Genomic DNA, 18,298 nt, shown 5'->3' on the forward strand with positions numbered 1-18,298 from the left:
ACACAAGTCAATGTTATCACATTTAGAGTTGGAGGTGAATATGTAGGTTATGGAGAAGGGTGGGATTTGGAGTTGTTTCTGTTATCCATGGTAACCTTAGAGTCAGTTTTGGCCAAAGAATGGGTGCAACAATAGAATGAGTGACTGACTATCTCCCTTGGGGGGAGATAGGTAGGATCTATTTGGAGTCTCACTGACTTCAAGATAATGTGTGTTGGAAGTCTGGAACTAAGTCGGTCCTCTAATGTCTGAAACAATAGATACTTTTTTAGGACAGTGACCTCGGGGTGGGCTGAAATACTGAGTATAGTGCCCCAAGGATTGGTGCTGGAATCCCACCCCAAACTATTCCTAATTTACACTAATGGCTTGGATTCAGAAACTTAATACAAACTGGCCAAATTTTGCAAACCATACCAAACTAAAGGGGCCGTTGAATTTTAAGGCAGACATGGGTCTGCAATATTTGTTAAATTAAATATGTAAGTGGGCATAACTGTGACACGCAAGATTCAATCCAGAGAAGTGCAAGGTGTTGCACATGGGAAGTACAATGGACATCACAGTGACACTGAAATGTTTGCTGGTTCAGAATGTATAAGAGATAGAGGAGTATTTGTAGTCTTGTCATTTAATATAGAATATCTCAAGACCAGTGGAAGCTATTAAACTCTAAAGTGCTGTGGTCAGACAGGAGCATAAGTACTATCCAGATCGAATTACTAAAATACAAGGGAGTGATGAAGCCTGGAGAATGGTCCAGTACCAACCACTATGCTACCATTGTACTACATCTTGGCATTAGAAAGGGGACAACAAAAGGTAATCAAGGGGGCACAAATTCAAGCAGTTTAGATTTAATTATTCTACACTGAAGGTGGCTAATATATGGAATAGACTAACTGGGTAGGCACATACAATTGACAAATACAAGGAGGAACTAGATAGATATTCGGCCAAGAAAAGGATTGAGACATGAGAGATAGACTAATGTACGGTTCTTTTCATAGTTTGAAACAGACCAGATGGACTCCAATGGTCTCTTCCGGTTATGTACATTCCTATGTTCCGAAAGGGAAGCACTAAATTCTTGACATAGATTTAGTACTAAAATATTAACTGATGTATGAAAACTTAATGCCAACACTAATAATGGCCATGAAATGAACATGACCAAGAGAAAACAGTTGCAATAGGTTTAAAATTTAGTAGAAAATAAAAGATTCTCCTCTTTTGAAACATTTATGGAACTTTATTTGAAAGAAATTCTACCAAAGGGTGCTTGAATTTCAAGCATCAATTTACTGAAACCTTTTTACAACCTGAATTTATATCCCACCCTCCTGTTCTGCTATGGAAAGGAAGAAAGAAGTTGTCTTCATATCGTCTTTTATATCCTCGGGGCCTCCCAAAGGAACTCCAGTCAGTGGATTACTTTTGAAGTGCAGCCACTGTTGGGGAAACATGGCAGCCAATTTGCACACAGCAAAATCTCTCAAACAAATAAATGACCAGATAATCACTTTCTGGTGATACTGGCTGAGGGAGGAATGTTGGCCAGGGCACTGCTTGAATCTGTGCCCCCTTATAAAGTTTGTGGTTATGTTAAACATTTAAAAGTTCAATCTATCGGTACCCTTTGAACATCTCTGTAGATCTCTCTCATCTTCCTTTCCCCTAGCGTAAACAATCCAGTTCTATAGCCTTTTCTCATACCTTGGGTGCCTAATCTAAGGTGTTAATTTGATTACCTTTTGTTGTCTCCTTTCTAATGCCAAGTTGTAGTAAAATGGTAGCATAGTAGTTGTTACTGGACTAGTAACTAGTGGAATTTAAATTCAGTTAATTAAATAAATCTGGAATTTAAAAAAACTAGTATCAGTAATGGTGACCATTAAACTACCGGATTGTCGTAAAAACCCATCTGGTTCACTAATGTAAATTTGTCACCCTTACCCGGTCTGGCCTATGTGACTCCAGACTCGCCATGTGGTTGACTTAACTGCTCTCTGAAATGCCTGGCAAGCCACTCAATTGTGTCAAACCACCTCACAGACTGCAGTGGTTCAAGAATGCAGTTCACCATCACCACCTTGAGGGTAATTAGGGATGGGCAATAAATGCTGGCTTTGCCAGCGATGCCTGCATCCCATGAATGAATAAAGAGAGAAATAACCAGAATTTTACACATTACTCCAGATGAGGCTATACCAGTGTTTCAATTCACTTCCTTGGACTTATTTTTCTAGCTATACACCCTAAAGTTTGTTTGCTGTTTTAACTGCTGATGCTGGTTCCTGTGCTGATGGTTACAGAGAACTATCCATAAGCATCCCTTGTGTACTGCAGGCTATTGACATTTAGCTTACACTTAGCTTTTTCCTCTTGCTCAGCCTGATCAATTTGCATTATTCACATTAAACGACACCTGCCACTTGTCAGCCAACTTTCTAATCTGTTTAAATCCCACTGGATTTGTTCCATGTTATTTGCTGCTGGGTGTCGCCTGTTCACCGGGTTCATTATTTCTTTAGGGAATTTCTCTGGTATAACTTCTCTCTGACAAGTCATGCTGACACATTATTCCCTTCAGGATGTCCAGGATGTTTTACTGTTGCATATATCTGGTTTGCTGGCATGTTCCCAGGGCTATCTTTATTCACCTTTTTAAAAATTGATGTAAATTTACCCTTCTCACATTCTGCTGCTTCGAGTGATTCCCTAAAGCTACCCACCAGAAAGTAACAAATTTCAATACCCAATTCTTTAAGTACCTTAGTGTGCAAACAACAACAACTTGTATCGTACCTTTAACATAGAAAATGTCCCACGGTGTTTCACGAGGCAGAATCAGAAAAATGGATGTTGAGCAAAAGGATGTGTTTTTGGAGGGGTGTCCAAAAGCTTGGTCAAAAAGGTGGGGTTTTAAGAAGGGACCTAAAGAAGAGGAGCGAGTTGGTGAGACGAGGGTGTTTAGGGATTGAATTGCAGAGAGTGGGGTCTTGGCACAGCTGTCAATGATGGGGCAAAGGAGTGGGTACATGGTAGGCTAGGGCTGGGGGGGTGGGAGGTGGTTGTAGTACTGGAGCAAATTAGAGATAGGGAGAGTCACGGCCATGAAGGGTTTTAAATTCAGATAGGAGATCGGCTAAAAAAAAAAAATGGGTTGAGCTGAAGTTTATGGAGGATGGGAGGCTGACGAGGACAACATTGGAATAGTCGAATTCGGAGGTGAGAAAGGCATGGATGAGGGTTTCAACTGCAGACTGGCTGAGGTGGGGCAGAGGTGGACAATGTTAGGTTGGTGGAAATGGGTAGCCTTTGTGATGGAGTGGATGTGGGATCGAGTAGGAGACTGAGGTTGCATAGAGGGGGGATGGGAATTGCTGGAGATACTCTGGCTACCATCAGAAAGGTAAAAGTTGAACCAAACAAGAGGATGCCAAGTTGCAGAGAGGTCAAGAAGGATTATGTACCAATGTCACAATTGCAGAGGATGTCATTTGTGACTTGTTCGAGCTGTTTCAATGCTTTGGTAGGAACGGAAACCTAATTGGAGAGATTCAGACCGGATTGTAGCAAAGATTGACAGATTTGGGAGTGACAAGTTCAAGGCCTTTGGAGAAGACTGAGGTTGAGGATGGGGCAGTAATTAAAAAGCACAGCGGGGTTGAAGGTGTTTTTTTGAGGAGAGGTTGATGGCGGTTTTGAAAGGGAGTGGAACAATACCTGAGGAGAGTGAGGACTGCAGCAGTTCAAGGAGAAGGCACACCACCATTTTCTTGAGGCAATAAATGTGGCTTGTCAAAGTCACCCACATCCCCAGAACAATTTTTTTTGATGTTTAAGCATTTGTACTATAATTGAGTGCTGCAATTCTGTCAATATTTGACATTGATGATGAGCAGCAAAAAACCTGTTGAGGGGTGTTCAGGAAATAGAACTCTTCCAGTTTCAGGCAGCCACTGTTGGTTATAAGCACTCTCTGGTCAGAGTATAGCACAGCCAGATGCACAGTAAAGGTCCTTCAGCCGCAACCTCGGAAGAGCACCCCCTACTGCACCAGTGACACATTTTACATTTCCCACATCAGCCTCTCTGATGGAGATTGCCAATTATTGCTAAATTGGGGCAGTTTTGTGCTACTGGATTGAGACTACTCAAAATCCCCTCGTACTAGTCCCGTACATTTTATCATGGTAAACCCAGGTCCTAGTGTGCAACACAAGTATCTTAAACCACTGAACTACTTAATGCAATGAACATTATTTTGTCGATGTAGTTGATGGTGAATGTTTGCCAGAAATAAAGGAATCAAAAAGGGTCAACTGAAATCATGCCATAAAATGGCTAATATTCTTTCATGTGGAGATGCCGGTGTTGGACTGGGGTGGACAAATGTAAGAAGTCACACACCAGGTTATAGTCCAACAGTTTTATTTGAAATCACAAGCTTTTGGAGCGCTGCTCCTTAGTCAGGTGAAGTGGAGAGATGCCTATAGACACAGATTATACAGTCAGAGAATAATGCCAGATGATTACAGGTAATCTTTCTAACTGCCATTTATCACACCTCGTCACACATGACGAAGGAGCAGCGCTCCGAAAGCTTGTGATTTCAAATAAAACTGTTGGACTATAACCTGGTGTTGTGTGACTTCTAACATTCTTTCAGTAGCGAAGTACCTGATGTTTTGGTTTGAATTTTCTAAACCGAATAGTTGTGATACCATAGAAGCTTTTAAAATATTGACTGACTGATTTGAATATTGTTGTGCAGTGGTAAAGTCAACACACTGTCGAAACGAAATACTAAGAAGACTGAGCCGGGAAAAACAGATACTGGGAACTATGAAACCCCTGCCCCTCCAGAGGACATGGAGCGGAATCAGAAGATCCTGCAATGGATAATTGAAGGAGAGAAGGAAATTCACAGGCACAAAAAGGCTCCACATAAGTAAGAGAACCTTTGTTTCCTGATTTGAATACAAACTATTGCTCCTGTGCATGCTGTTTTTTTTTATGTATTTGAAATAATATTGGGCATTGCCTAATGTTGTGTCACAGCTTAACATTGCATGTGAGTCCATTTTCAAAATTTGTATTTTACCTGATTGTCCTTCCAAAATTTCCATAGAAAAAAAAATCCCCAGAAGAATGACAACATATATAGAAGTAATTTTTCTCATTCTTGTAAAAAAAAAAGTAACAATTACGGTAGTAACTATTGCTTTACAAATATGTAGCACTATTTCAAGTTTTAAAATCCCAGACATTATGATAAAATAACTTGGTGATAGAACAAGACACATCATTCTTTTGAAACAGACATTTAACATTCACATACATGTAAGCCATACCCCAAACTTGAGCCCACCCCCAGAAGAACAAAACTAACATGCATTTTGGACAAGTTTCAATTTAAACTGATTTTCAAAACTTAAGAAAAATAAACGTGTGGTCTACACCTACTCAATTCAAAGTGGCTTAATTTTAATGCATCAAAACTTTACTAGTCAACAGAGGAGCTCAAAGTCACAAATAAATCCACTGTGTTAGTAAATCAGCAAAACCTTTGTTAATGGGTCATTATGTCCTCATAATTGTGTAATGTGCAGTTTCAGATTTAGTGTCCATAAGATTTTTGCAAAGGTGAACTAATTACACACATTTCCTCCTCTTTGTCTTTACAGTTTGATAGGGGCTAAGAAACAACCTAGTCATGATACTTCCAGACCAAGTTCAATTGAGAGGCCAGGAGCTGTTCATCCATGGGTCAGTGCACAGCTGCGAAATCCTGTCCAACCATCGCACCCATTCATTCAGGATCCAACCATGCCACCCAACCCAGCACCCAACCCGCTGACTCAACTGGAAGAGGCACGCAGAAGGCTCGAAGAAGAGGAGAAGAAGAGTGGCAAACTACAGTCCAAGCAAAGGTGAGAGGCATTAACTGCATTTCACACTTGAGAGTAGTACATTTGAAAATTTAAATTTCAAAAATTAAACCTATATAAATGTTTATTTTATATATGTAAGCTTCATGTGTTGGGTAAATGTGTGAAGTTTCACAGATGAACGAGACATTATTTACCATCCATTTGCAAAAAAGCAGGCCACTCTTGCTGCATTTATAAATACTACACTGTTAAAACATAAAAGTACACATTTGATCTGACTGCTTGCTTAGATTTGAACGCTGAAAAGTATTATTACACCTTGCAGGAAATACATTTTAGTACAAATAGAAAATAACTACTTGATTTCCTCTTAATTTTGTGGGTCTGTTGAGTCCATTGTTGTCATTGGCTTTTAATACAGCCACATGAGAGCAGCCCATTCTGACTCAATCGTGGATTCCAAATATTGCTTCCTTTCTTAGGAAGAGCCTGGCCTCTGCTTGGCAATTCACGAACTTGCCATGTGGAAAATATTTTTCCTAAAACTCCATAACATCTTAAATTAGGATAAGGTTTGTGCTGAAGATTTCTTAGGTGATGGGTTTGAGCTTTCAACCCACTCTGTTCTGCCTTGACTATGTTTTAATGGTGCCAGTGGAAGAGAATCTAGAAAGTGAGACTTCTAATATGCTGCAAGCTACAAAAATGGGTTTTACAAAACCTTTTTAACCTGATTACCAAAATATGATATTTTTCTTTGTTTTGAATGACGCATCATTGTAACCAGCCTCAGTTGTGTTTTACTGTAATAACATGATTGCAAGTTTCATTTATTTTTCTCACAGGTTGTCAGATAAGATTACTGTATTTTAAATGTGTTAATCTGCCAAAATATTTATGGCCTCAGATATGCAATCACATCAGAACCAGCTCCGTTCTTCTAGACTCCTGTGCATAATTTTAAACCATGTTTTTTTAGTCAGTCTATTTTTAAAATCCTTTTATCTGGCAATGCACATTTTGACCAAAAAGATACCTTGCAAGCTCCTTGAACGCCCAGTTAATCTTTAAAACAATGCACTAGCTACTAATAATGCTGGACAATACTTCTTAATATGCACATCTGCAACTCTACTTTTTAAAAAAAAAAAAAAAAGATGCTCACCTAAATTAGAATTGAATAAAATGATCTAACCGGTACTTTTTTTAAATTGGCATAGTGAAAATGTATTTGTCTTTTTTTGATGACCTATTTTAAACATCATACAGGAAACTTTGTGCTATCCGGCACCAACGGGACCGAGCTGTTGCCGTTCCCTCAAAACTGCCGGACACACCAGCGTTACTGTTGAAGCATACGGAGCTTTCAGCTCCGTATCTGGCAACAAACACTTGCTTAGCAACAGCTTCTAAACAGTCGGCCGTACCTTGGAAGCGTCTCTGTTGCTTAACAACAGCTTCAGAGAGACTTTGCAGAGCCTGACTGTTGGGGGAAAAAAAAGCCACGAGAAGAAAAAAAAACCCTAACAAAACGGTTCCTGATTTTTGCCGGTGGCTCGAGCTTGCCGGACATTTAGCCTTTGGATAACACAAAGTTTCCTGTATATTGTAGAGGTCAGAGCAGATAATCATCACATTGTTCAATGGTAAAAATAAGTAGTTATGGAAGTTTCTGCTTTCGGAGGTTAGTAACTTTAGTGTGAAATTCCAGCCCAATAGTTTTAAGTGGTAAATGTGTTAGCAAAATTAACAGAGCTTAATAAAACTGCAGTTCTATCTCTTTCTCCCTCCCCAACTGATTAAATAATTGTTTTCCAGCAAATATTGACAGACCTCTGTCAATGCCCGTGCATACCTGATATTCTATTAGATTTGTGTGGCTTGGGGCAGCTCTAACCCTCAACCCATCACCTTCCCCTTGATGGCATCACTGAAATTGAAAACTTGCCATGTGGTGCAACATCACAGCCATAAACCTCTTGATTTGCCAAAGTACCAAAATGCACAGTTCCACTGTATATTTTTTTTAAAAGAAAACTTAACTGGTGCTTCAAAGCTATTTTAATTCTAATTGTTTTTGTGCACCTTTGTTTTATTTTAAATTAATATTTTAACTTGTATTCTGCATAATTTCCATATCATTTTGATCAGGTACAGATTGAAGTTGGTTATTGCAGAATTTAGAAAAAAAATAACTGAAAATTTCAGTCTAACAATGTATTTTTTAATAAGTTAATACCTATTACTGGACCATATTTAATGACCAGAATTAGATGCTTAATTCTAAATATTCAGTAAATTTAGTATTTAGACAGTTAGATACTGTATCTACATTAAATTCTAATCTGTGGCAGATCTGTGAGTGCAGTGTCTATTCTCAAGAATGTCTAGAATTAACACTGATCCACAGAGATTACTCCATGATGTTTCCATGTACTGGGTTAACAATCCATGGAAATCACTTGGAGGTGCACGAGAAAAGCAAGGGGCAACTCTAAGTGCCCAGTTTGATGGCTCTTCAGGTAGAAATTTTGGAGTCTACACTTAGCCAGAAAGTGGTGTGTGTGTGTGTATCATATAAATGGGAAGGTAAATCCATAATTTAAAATGAAACAAAAGTGCTATCTAGAAGTAAGGCAGCAGATGGATAAAGTATACACCTTGATTGTAGTGATGGCTGTTTTTGAGAAAGGAGACAGCAGACAGGTAGCTGGAATGGAGCATTCTAATTCCTAGGATTATTCTCCATGACACTGCAGGTATGTGCAAGAGGTTATCCAACGGGGTCGTACTTCTATCAGGCCTGCATGTATTCCAGTGCTGAATGTGGTACCAGCCGTCTCCGACATGGATCTCTCTGAGTCAGAGTACGTGCCACTGCTGTTGATGTATTCTCTGTGATCCTAGGTTTAGATATTAATTAGTTTGTACATAGGTCTTGATTTTTAATTACACTGCATTTTAGTTAAATATATAAATTATATTTTTCATAGCACAAAATTTTAAATTTTTGTTCTAGCTGTTGCAATATATTTTTGACAACATGAATATTTTGTACTAACTCCATGCACATTGGATTAAGGTTGGATTTTTTGCTGTAAAATGCCATCAGGAGTTGTCATCTCTATCTTGTAGCTGTGTATGAGAAAATTGAATGAGAATGGTACTTTAGGCGTAGTATTCCCCAAATGCAGTGCAGTTTACGCAATCTGTTTTGCCTGTAACTTGTAGAAACAAATTAGTAACCACATCTTACCAGTAAACACATTGTGCTGAGGCGATAGGAAGGTGCTTCCAAATGAAATTTAGTGGCTAAGATTAAAGAAAAAGCAAAAGTTCCAGTTTAAACTATATCTAGCAACATTTACATAATTGCTTGAGAGCAGCTAGGTAAGAAATGTACAGTATCAAAGAAGGTAAGTGTCTGCAATATTTCCTATGCTGGAGATTTACTGGCTCTTGCAAAAACTAATTTTCATAAACATTTTTGGAAGTACAAAGCAAACTATTGACAGTCATGCTTTTCCATCACTGCCATTTGATATTTCCATTTCCTTGCAGATAACCTGGGCTTTTTGTAATATGGTTTTTAAAATATGTAGCATTAAATATAATGCACAACTATTACATTAACTATTTACTAAAAGTAAAAACAAACACATGCATAATATCTAATGTCAGTTGGTTTTAAAAATATATAATTGTTGGCAAGGACTTCATAATCTGGACTTTTTTATAGACACGTGACAAAATAAAAATTGATTTGATTTCCACAGTTATCTTGACGTCATCAGTTTCCTGATTAATCTTCCCGATCTAATTGGAGAAGCATCAATTTTATACGTTAACAGTATAGTGACAATTAACATTTTTGAATATTATTCATCGAGCCTGTTCCGCCATTTAATGAGATCATGGCTGATCATCCAAATTCAGTACCCTATCCCTGCTTTCTCCCCATATCCCTTGATCCCTTTAGCCTTAAGAAATATATCTAACTCCTTCTTGAATATACTTAATAAGTTGGCCTCAACTGCCTTGTGTGGTAGAGAATTGCACAGGTTCACCACTCTCTGGGTGAAGAAATTCCTCCTCATCTCAGTCCTAAATGGCTTACCCCTTATCCTTAGACTGTGACCCCTGGTTCTGGACTCCCTGGCCATCGGGAACATCCCTCCTGTGTCTAGTCCTGTTAGAATTTTATAAGTTTCAATGAGATCCCCTCTCATTCTTCTGAACTCTAGCGAATATAAGCCTTATCGACCCAATCTCTCCTCATACGTCATTCCTGCCATCCCAGGTATCAGTCTGGTGAATCTTCACTGCGCACTCTCCATGGCAAGAACATCCTTCCTCAGATAAGGTGACCAAAACTGCGCACAATACTCAAGGTGTGGTCTCACCAAGGCCCTGTACAACTGCAGCAAGACATCTTTGCTCCTGTACTTAAATCCTCTCGCTATGAAGGCCAACATACAATTTGCCGCCTTAACCACCTGCTGCACCTACACGCTTACCTTCAGCGACTGGTGCACAAGGACACCCAGGTCTCATTGCACTTCCCCTTTTCCTAATCTACAGCCGTTCAGATAATCTGTCTTCCTGTTTTTGCACTGAAGTGGATAACCTTGCATTTATCTACATTATACTGCATCTGCCCAATCACCCCGATCCCTGCGGTACCCCACTAGTCACTGCCTGCCACTCTGAAAAAGACCCGTTTATTCCAGCCCTTTGCTTCCTGTCTGCCAACCAGTTCTCTATCCAAGATGGTACCTTACCCCCAATCCCGTGTGCTTTAACTTTGCACGCTAATCTCTTATGCGGGACCTTATCGAAAGCCTTCTGAAAGTCCAAATACACCACATCCACTGGTTCTCCCTTTATGTATTCTACCAGTTACATCCCCAAAAAAATTCCAGTAGATTAGTCTACCTTTCACAAAATGCCTACCATCACTGAAAAGGTTTATACAGGCATTCTAGTATTTTAAAATATTTAGTTTTGATCATTTAAGCTCCACTTTCATCTCCTTTCACTGGCTTCCTGCCTCAAATCAATCTTCCAATCAAATGGGTGGAGTGGATTTCTCTACCTATTATAATGCTGCTATGCATCATTCAACAAGGGGCACTCAGTAAGGCAAAATAAACCTTTTTCCTCCTCAAAGGACCCATTGCTGGGAGGAATACCATTTATTCTTTTTATTGCACTTTTGCACCGCTGGCTGCTATTGGAGCCAATAATGTTTAGCTGCCATTTGGAAATTATGGTTACAGTTCAAAATCAGTGGAATTGAAATGTCAGCAATAAAGGTTTAATAGTAATCATTAGCTCAGTTACCAGTAACTTTGTTCACTCTTTCATTGGTGTACAATGTATTTGATCGGTGTACAGTTTGTTTCTCCATTGGAATAGCAGCTACTTGATGTCAAGTTGCTGTATTTAGGGAGTGGTGGAGCAGCTAGGTGCAATTTATCTGTTGAAAAGACCCATAATGGAAGGGGGTGTTAGTCAATAATAAATGATAAGATATGAAACAAGATGGTGCACTTCAGACAGATTAGCATCAGCTAGTTTTTTTTCTCTAGTTAAATTTCAGCAATGCTGTGGTAGATTTCCTAAAGTAAGATTGAGTCCTTAATCTGCCTAGTTGGGTGAGGATTAGTGCTTGAGGACCTCAGAACTGCTTATTTAAACACTATAGGAACATCTCTGTTTTATCATTATTTTTGAGGAATTCAAATTGCCTTCTTTAACATAGGTCTTCATAAAATCATTCACCGACTGACTGTGCCGACATAATTGTGAAAATACACTCTGGTAATCGCAAAACTTTCTCATGAGAACCAGTTATTTTATAGTTGGAAATCATTTTGCAGCAATTCATATTGCAACAAAATGTAATGGCATGACTGAGTTAAAATACTCCCCAGTGCGTCAAACTGTCTTTATCAACTTAATTTCCTTTGTGTTTCAATCCAAAGCAAACCTTGAATTTGAGAGGTGTTTAAAAAACAGATATTTCGATGCAGCCAGTGATTTTTTGTTAACCTCTTTTGGGTATCAGTCATAGTTTTATTAGTTGGCATTATTTATGCAATTTTTTTTGTTTCCTTAGTAAAAACAAACAAATATTGTGACTCATTTGAGCTCTGCTACTCAGCCTTATTTCTGCAGACAGTCTGCCAATGCTTAGTTGTATGATGAAGTAAAAGGAAGCTCACCGTGATCTTCTCTTTCCATTATAGGCATAAACTGCAAAAGAAGTCAGCAAATGGTGTATCTCAGCCTGGTGATAACATTGTGGTGGCCTACTACTTCTGTGGGGAGCCAATCCCATACAGAACATCTGTTAAAGGACGTGTGGTCACATTGGGACAGTTCAAGGAGCTGTTGACTAAGAAAGGGAATTACAGGTATGTATGACCAAACTTAAGATTTCTGCTGCAGCGAGGATAAATTGATGACCAGCAGAGGTCCAAACGAATTTCAGTTGAAAGCCATGTGGAAAAATGAATGGCTACTCGGCGAGGGAAGAAATAAAATTACCATTTATAAAAAGAAATGCAATGCTATTATGTGGAAGTGTATTAAATATTATGAATATTGTACCTATAAGAACTTGGGTGTTTTGAACATCCTTTCAGAAAATGTTAACCTGTCTGAACTTGCAGATTAAAGCTCTGTGTAAATGAGGCCGGCCATATGATATGGATGTTTTATTTAAGTGAAATGACCCCATTACTACTATTTAATGCTAGGCTGCCCAAACTTGTGGGCCATATGCAGCTCAGAAGCCCTGGTCATGAAGCCTAAGCAACTCCGTTCTATTTGCCCATGTATTTCGTTCTATTTGCCCATGTATTTCTCAATTGCTGGTTTATCCTGCTTGAATTTCATGTACCTGGATGTTTTGAAAAGGATGTTTTTAATGATGTTGCCTCATTAGTAGATAAATCCTAAATAAAAACACCAAAATCGGTTGATATCTACAGCATTATGCAAATTAATGGGAACATTGATTTAAACTTTGAATGTGTCTGTGAGGCTCTCTGCTATGGACCAAGGCCCAAGAAGACTAAAAGCTTGGAATAGTCCTGATGTAGCCATAATTAATGTTTCTACAGTATACGATAATTAGGTACTGCTGGATTAACAAAAAAAGCCAATAATATCTATACTCTTAAATCAATTTCTGCAGAATTGGATTTGCAAACCTTGGTGTTCTTGTGGCTGTTAAATCATTTTATTTTGAAACTGAAAGTGCACATCAAAACAACTATAGAAGTTTGTGACGCACCCTAAATATGGAGATGACTCGAATCACTTCAGCATTTAAAAGGTTCACCAAGATGGTAGTAGAGTATGTAGGTACATCTCTCAGAATGGATTGAATCAATGAGGCTCAGCTTGAGCCCTGCTAGTATACCTTCTGTTGGTTGATTGATTTGACTTAATATGGTAGAACCTGGGAAGCAATTCTGTTCCATCACTGCAGAATTTTAACAAACCTGATCGGAGAAAACAATTCTTTACGGGGTCCGCAATTTCTACAGAATGAGTTTCTGAGCCACTTTACTGTCGGGCAATCGCATAGGCAGGTTGCCTCCCTGTTCTCTGCCTCGGTATAGTGCATGGCACAGAAAAACTTCAATTAGAAGAAAACCCAGAGAGTGGTGAACCTGTGGAATTCTCTACCACACAAGGCAGTTGAGGCCAATTCATTAAATATATTCAAGAAGGAGTTAGATATATTTCTTAAGGCTAAAGGGATCAAGGGATATGGGGAGAAGGCAGGGACAGGGTACTGAGTTTGGATGATCAGCCACGATCTCATTGAATGGCGGAACAGGCTCGAGGGGCCAAATGGCCTACTCCTGCTCCTATCTTCTATGTTTCTATCTATATGAATAATATTTACAGAAAGATTTTTGAACCCTGAGATTTTTAATAAAGTGCTGTCTTTTCAATTTTGTGTAAAAGGTTGTGTTTTTAAAATTGCCAGCTCAGAAATTCAAACAGCTAGTAGTGACGTTTAATGGTATACTGAGAGAATTTATCTTCTTTTTGCTTTGCAGGTATTATTTCAAGAAAGTAAGTGACGAGTTTGACTGTGGGGTGGTATTTGAAGAGGTGCGTGATGAGGAAGCAATTCTGCCAATTTTTGAGGAGAAAATTATTGGAAAAGTGGAAAAAATTGACTGAATGCAAGACGGCCATGAAGAGGAGTATGTAATGGTACAAGAGAAGTTTCAGCTGCTTGGAGTATTTCGAAATACATTACTGGGGGTCACGGTGGTTAACTGTGGAAAATGCATCATACTGACATATTAAGGCTTCCAACTCTCCACAGGGATATTTTACAACTGCTCGTTACAGCAGAAAAAATGGTGCTTTCAACACCAAGGTCTGCCAATGCAGCCCTTTGATGGGAATGTTTGCAGCGTTATCTTCTCTTTATCAGTATATTTCAAACACTAAGTGTAATGTAGCATTGTAAAATTGTATTAGAAATTGTAATATGAAACTGTTTACTAAAGCTGCATATTTTTGATATAATGTAATCTGAGGAAAATAGCATTTTTAATGTAACAGTGCTCTTATGTTATTTTAAAACATACATACAGGTACTTGAGCTCACCAAATGTGTACAGCCATCTGTAATAATAGCTATTTGGTCCGTATTTCAAACCATTGATAGGTGTTTCTTCACTTGTAGAATGGATGATTATCACTGATTCCGTTGTCTTATCAGGACAAAATGTCCAAGAAAGTTTACATAGGCCACCCTTGCAAATACTGCTGTATAGGCCTTTTTCATATGAAAAAGTTGCACAGTTTCATAAGACCCAATATAATAGGAATGTGTATGTTGAGGAGTGATTGACTGGTATCAATTCCCCCACCCCCCACCAATGTTTTGTTGGTACCTAGCACTTATAATGGTGATGCTGCTTTCCAGTTTCTGCACGTTCCGGCACACGGCTCCAGTTTGAAAACGGAAACTGATGAATCCTAGCTAATTAGTCCCGAGTACCAACCACAGAACAACTTGGATGAGTTAGATTTGTCATTTTACAATTGTACATGCTGTGCTACTGCTGTTGAAGCAGATGGAGCACTTGTGACTATATTGCATTGGATTTATTTGCTGACCCTTCTTACTCCCAAAACTTGTGTCACAGTTTTATCAGTCAGCATCCTAGAATGAAATTCAAACTCTGAAATTAGTTACAATATTTTACGCTTAACAATCTCCAAACTTTGTATCCAACATGAAGCTGGTATCACAACATGGCAGTCAACAACTCTTTAGATTTTTTTTGAACCAACATCCAGGTTGTCAACACTGTACAAATTACAATGTGGTATGTGGCTCTTCTGTTTCCATTGCCAAACTGATACAGGTGCATGCAGTGTTAACATTGATCTGTATTAGTACAGCAATCAGTTCCACATATCTAGACAAGGAGCAGTTTAAAAAATGACATGTTCAGTAAAAGGCACCTATTGTATTTTTGTGCATCACCTTTGAAGCAGACCCAAATACATATTTATTTTTCTGCAAACTGAAATTTTGTTTAAATTGACTTATGTTTAATGTCACCAGAATAGTTTTAGAGCAATCAAAACTTGGAATATTTTTCAAAATTTGGTGCAGGTGTAACAAGGAGACCAAAAAGCAATTCTCATCACATCTGTCCTCCATTCAGTGTATTCTTCATGGAGTACACAACATCTTACAGCTAGTTTAATTAAATCACAAATATGTGTCTAGAATGTCTTTGCCACCTTTGAACTGGCAACCTCCTTAAAATGATGTGCATTCTGTAGTGCTGGATGATTGCTACACTGTTGCAGGACTTAAACTGCCCTCGGCCAAATTTTAAGATACTACTCTTGGCAACAAAAAAAATCTTCTGCTAGCCAAACTATTAATTTTTTATGCTCAATAATCACTATCATTTGTAACGTTTGGTATTTGGCCAATTACTTTTTTCCATAAGTAAATCAATCTGCTACTGTTCATTGGTACCCAGCTTAAATTTTAATGGTGCATTAATTGCTGCCTTTTTTAAAACTGTTTTAGTAAGTTCATTTCCTGGGACAAACTTTCTCATGGGGGAGAAAAGGCCTATACAGTAAAAGTTACTGTTAATGTGATTTTAATCAGGATATTGAGACTGGGAATTGCCAGAGAAAAAATTATATTTTCATCTGTCAAATCTCTGTGCTGGCTTATTTATGACAACACACATGTGTCCCTGCTCCTACTCCGTTGTCAAAAGGGCATCGATTCTGGTTTTAAAACATCACATTGCAAGTTGGGCTTTCACCACTATGCGAATTTATTAATGTAAACAATCAAACTTTCGTGCCACTGCTCCCACCGCCACCCCACCCAACCTCGGTTCTGATGGCACTGTTCCTCCTCAGTTTAATTTACTGCCATTTGGCTGCCTAAATCTATAGAAACTGGGTTTAAAACTAATGACGGGTCTTCAATTTGTTACACAGAAAGGATAATTAGTTACAAATTTTCCCCAAATCCAAAAGTCCAAGGAACAGCCTAAAACATCATTTGTGTTTCAGAAAGGTATTGTGTAAATAAAAGTACATCACAGAGTGCCTTTATATTCAATGCTGTTACCTGTCTGACGCTATGTGACCCCCATGACTGAGGAATAGCTCTCCTCATCCAGGGATCTGCAGTATGGTTTCTCCTCCTGCATTTGGTGTCCAGCGGGATTTTTATGTGGCCCTGCATTCACGGGTTTTGCATTTCCCTTTTTTCTAAGGGTTTTCATTGTAAATATGTACATTTTCTAAAGATGATGTCTTCAAGTAGCAGCACGTCAGAAGATTTAGTTACCTGGTTTCAGTCATCTTTCAGTGTGCTGACTTGTACAATTATCTTTTAAAAGGTACTTGGACAATAAAGAAAAAATAGTGAATTCTGTGTATGTTGTACCTTCTGTATTTGTTCAGATCATGTTCCTCATCATTCTGCTGTTGTACATTGCTTAACTATTTGTCCAAATGTGGAGTTCTTATCCCGAATTACAGGTGAAACACTTTTTTATTCACTTGGAGAATGCTACCTATTGATGGTAATGTTTGTATATAATTTTGCTGCCCTGCTGCACGGAAGAAAAATATTTGTATTGCTGTGAAGAAATTACAAAGGATTGATGAGAGGTGCCATCGACTTTCTACTTCATTTTAAAGAAAGCAAAATGTCAGTTTTACGTTGAGCAGTAACTGTCCAATAAAATTGGCATATAGTAATTGCAGCAGAATACATGGATTCTGTTCATCCATCATGGCTGTTATCACCTATACTGACAATATATAACTAGACAGTTAAACCACAAAATTAAGTATTAAAAAAGCACTATCTGAAGTTTTTTTTTCCCTTCATTATTCATTCTCGGGATGTGGATGTTGCTGGCATTTATTACTGATCCATAGTTGCCCTGAGAAGGCCTTCATTTTGAACCACTGCAGTTTGATACAACCGAGTGGTTTGCTAGGCCACTTCAGAGAACAATTAAAAATTGACCAGATTGAGCTGGGACTGGAGTCACATAGGCCAGATCAAGAAAGCACGGCACATTTCTTTCCTTAAAGGACAGTAATGAAGCTGAAGCACATCACACAACTCAGTTTTATTTTTCTAAGTTAGATTGATACTATCTAGACTTTAACTATAATTGAGTACACTCGTATCTCCAACTCTGTTTGGAAATTGGCACCTTCATATTTTGACATTTTCAACAACAAAAAATTGCATCTTTCCTTGGTACATATTTGAGTAGTTTAAGTGGGAACATCAATTTATTATGTGCATTGTCGATGAACACTGAGCATACCTAAGCAACTAATCAAAGCGCAAAGCTACCTATATCTAGTCCGATACACAGCAATGTATTTTCAAGTCTTAAGATTGAATTTTTATGTCATCAATTCTGAATGTCTTTATCTACTTGTGATTAATTTTACGTTCAAAATGAGCCTGAATTATCATTGCAATTTTTTTCAGAAGCTTATTTTGGTGAGAAACCACCATAAATTGTAATTGTATATGATGTAATTTAAAAGCAATACTGAAGAATTGAAGGGCAGTTTCTTGGATTTCACCTTTTGTCATGTTTAGTTATTTCTAATGACACTGCTTTTGGACAAACAAGTGCTATTGCAGTTATTGGACTGCATTTTGCTGCTAGTTAAATTTTAATACCCCATTATTTTCCTATTCTCCACCGTGCTTTCCAAAAGATGCAGACTCTTGATGGAGAACAGTTCCACTGATACCAGCAGGATTTTGGTCACTCACCTGAAGTAGCCATTCTTTATATGGGAGCCTAGATAGTGAATGTCAACAGGCTGTTGAA

At 38.3% G+C, this 18,298-nt stretch overlaps 1 protein-coding gene across 7 annotated transcripts in view; it reads left to right on the forward strand.

The window, feature by feature from the left end:
- axin1 (axin 1) overlaps nucleotides 1–18,043 on the forward strand; it is a 119,921-nt gene extending 101,878 nt beyond the window's left edge. For 6 of the 7 annotated variants that reach the window (XM_086000575.1, XM_086000577.1, XM_086000576.1 and 3 more), the window contains 5 exons: nucleotides 4,781–4,957; nucleotides 5,694–5,939; nucleotides 8,660–8,767; nucleotides 12,152–12,319; nucleotides 13,982–18,043. In XM_086000575.1, coding sequence (XP_085856701.1) covers nucleotides 4,781–4,957; nucleotides 5,694–5,939; nucleotides 8,660–8,767; nucleotides 12,152–12,319; nucleotides 13,982–14,108 — 826 coding nt within the window. In that variant the 3' untranslated portion in view covers nucleotides 14,109–18,043. The remainder of the gene's footprint in view (nucleotides 1–4,780; nucleotides 4,958–5,693; nucleotides 5,940–8,659; nucleotides 8,768–12,151; nucleotides 12,320–13,981) is intronic. The other variant, XM_086000579.1, reaches the window with a different exon arrangement.
- The last annotated feature ends 255 nt before the right edge of the window (nucleotides 18,044–18,298 follow it).

This window comes from Somniosus microcephalus, chromosome 11 (genome assembly GCF_052327205.1).
Source record: "Somniosus microcephalus isolate GS21.2 chromosome 11, FLI_Smic_1.0, whole genome shotgun sequence".
In the NCBI taxonomy this organism is placed as follows: Eukaryota; Metazoa; Chordata; class Chondrichthyes; order Squaliformes; family Somniosidae; genus Somniosus; species Somniosus microcephalus.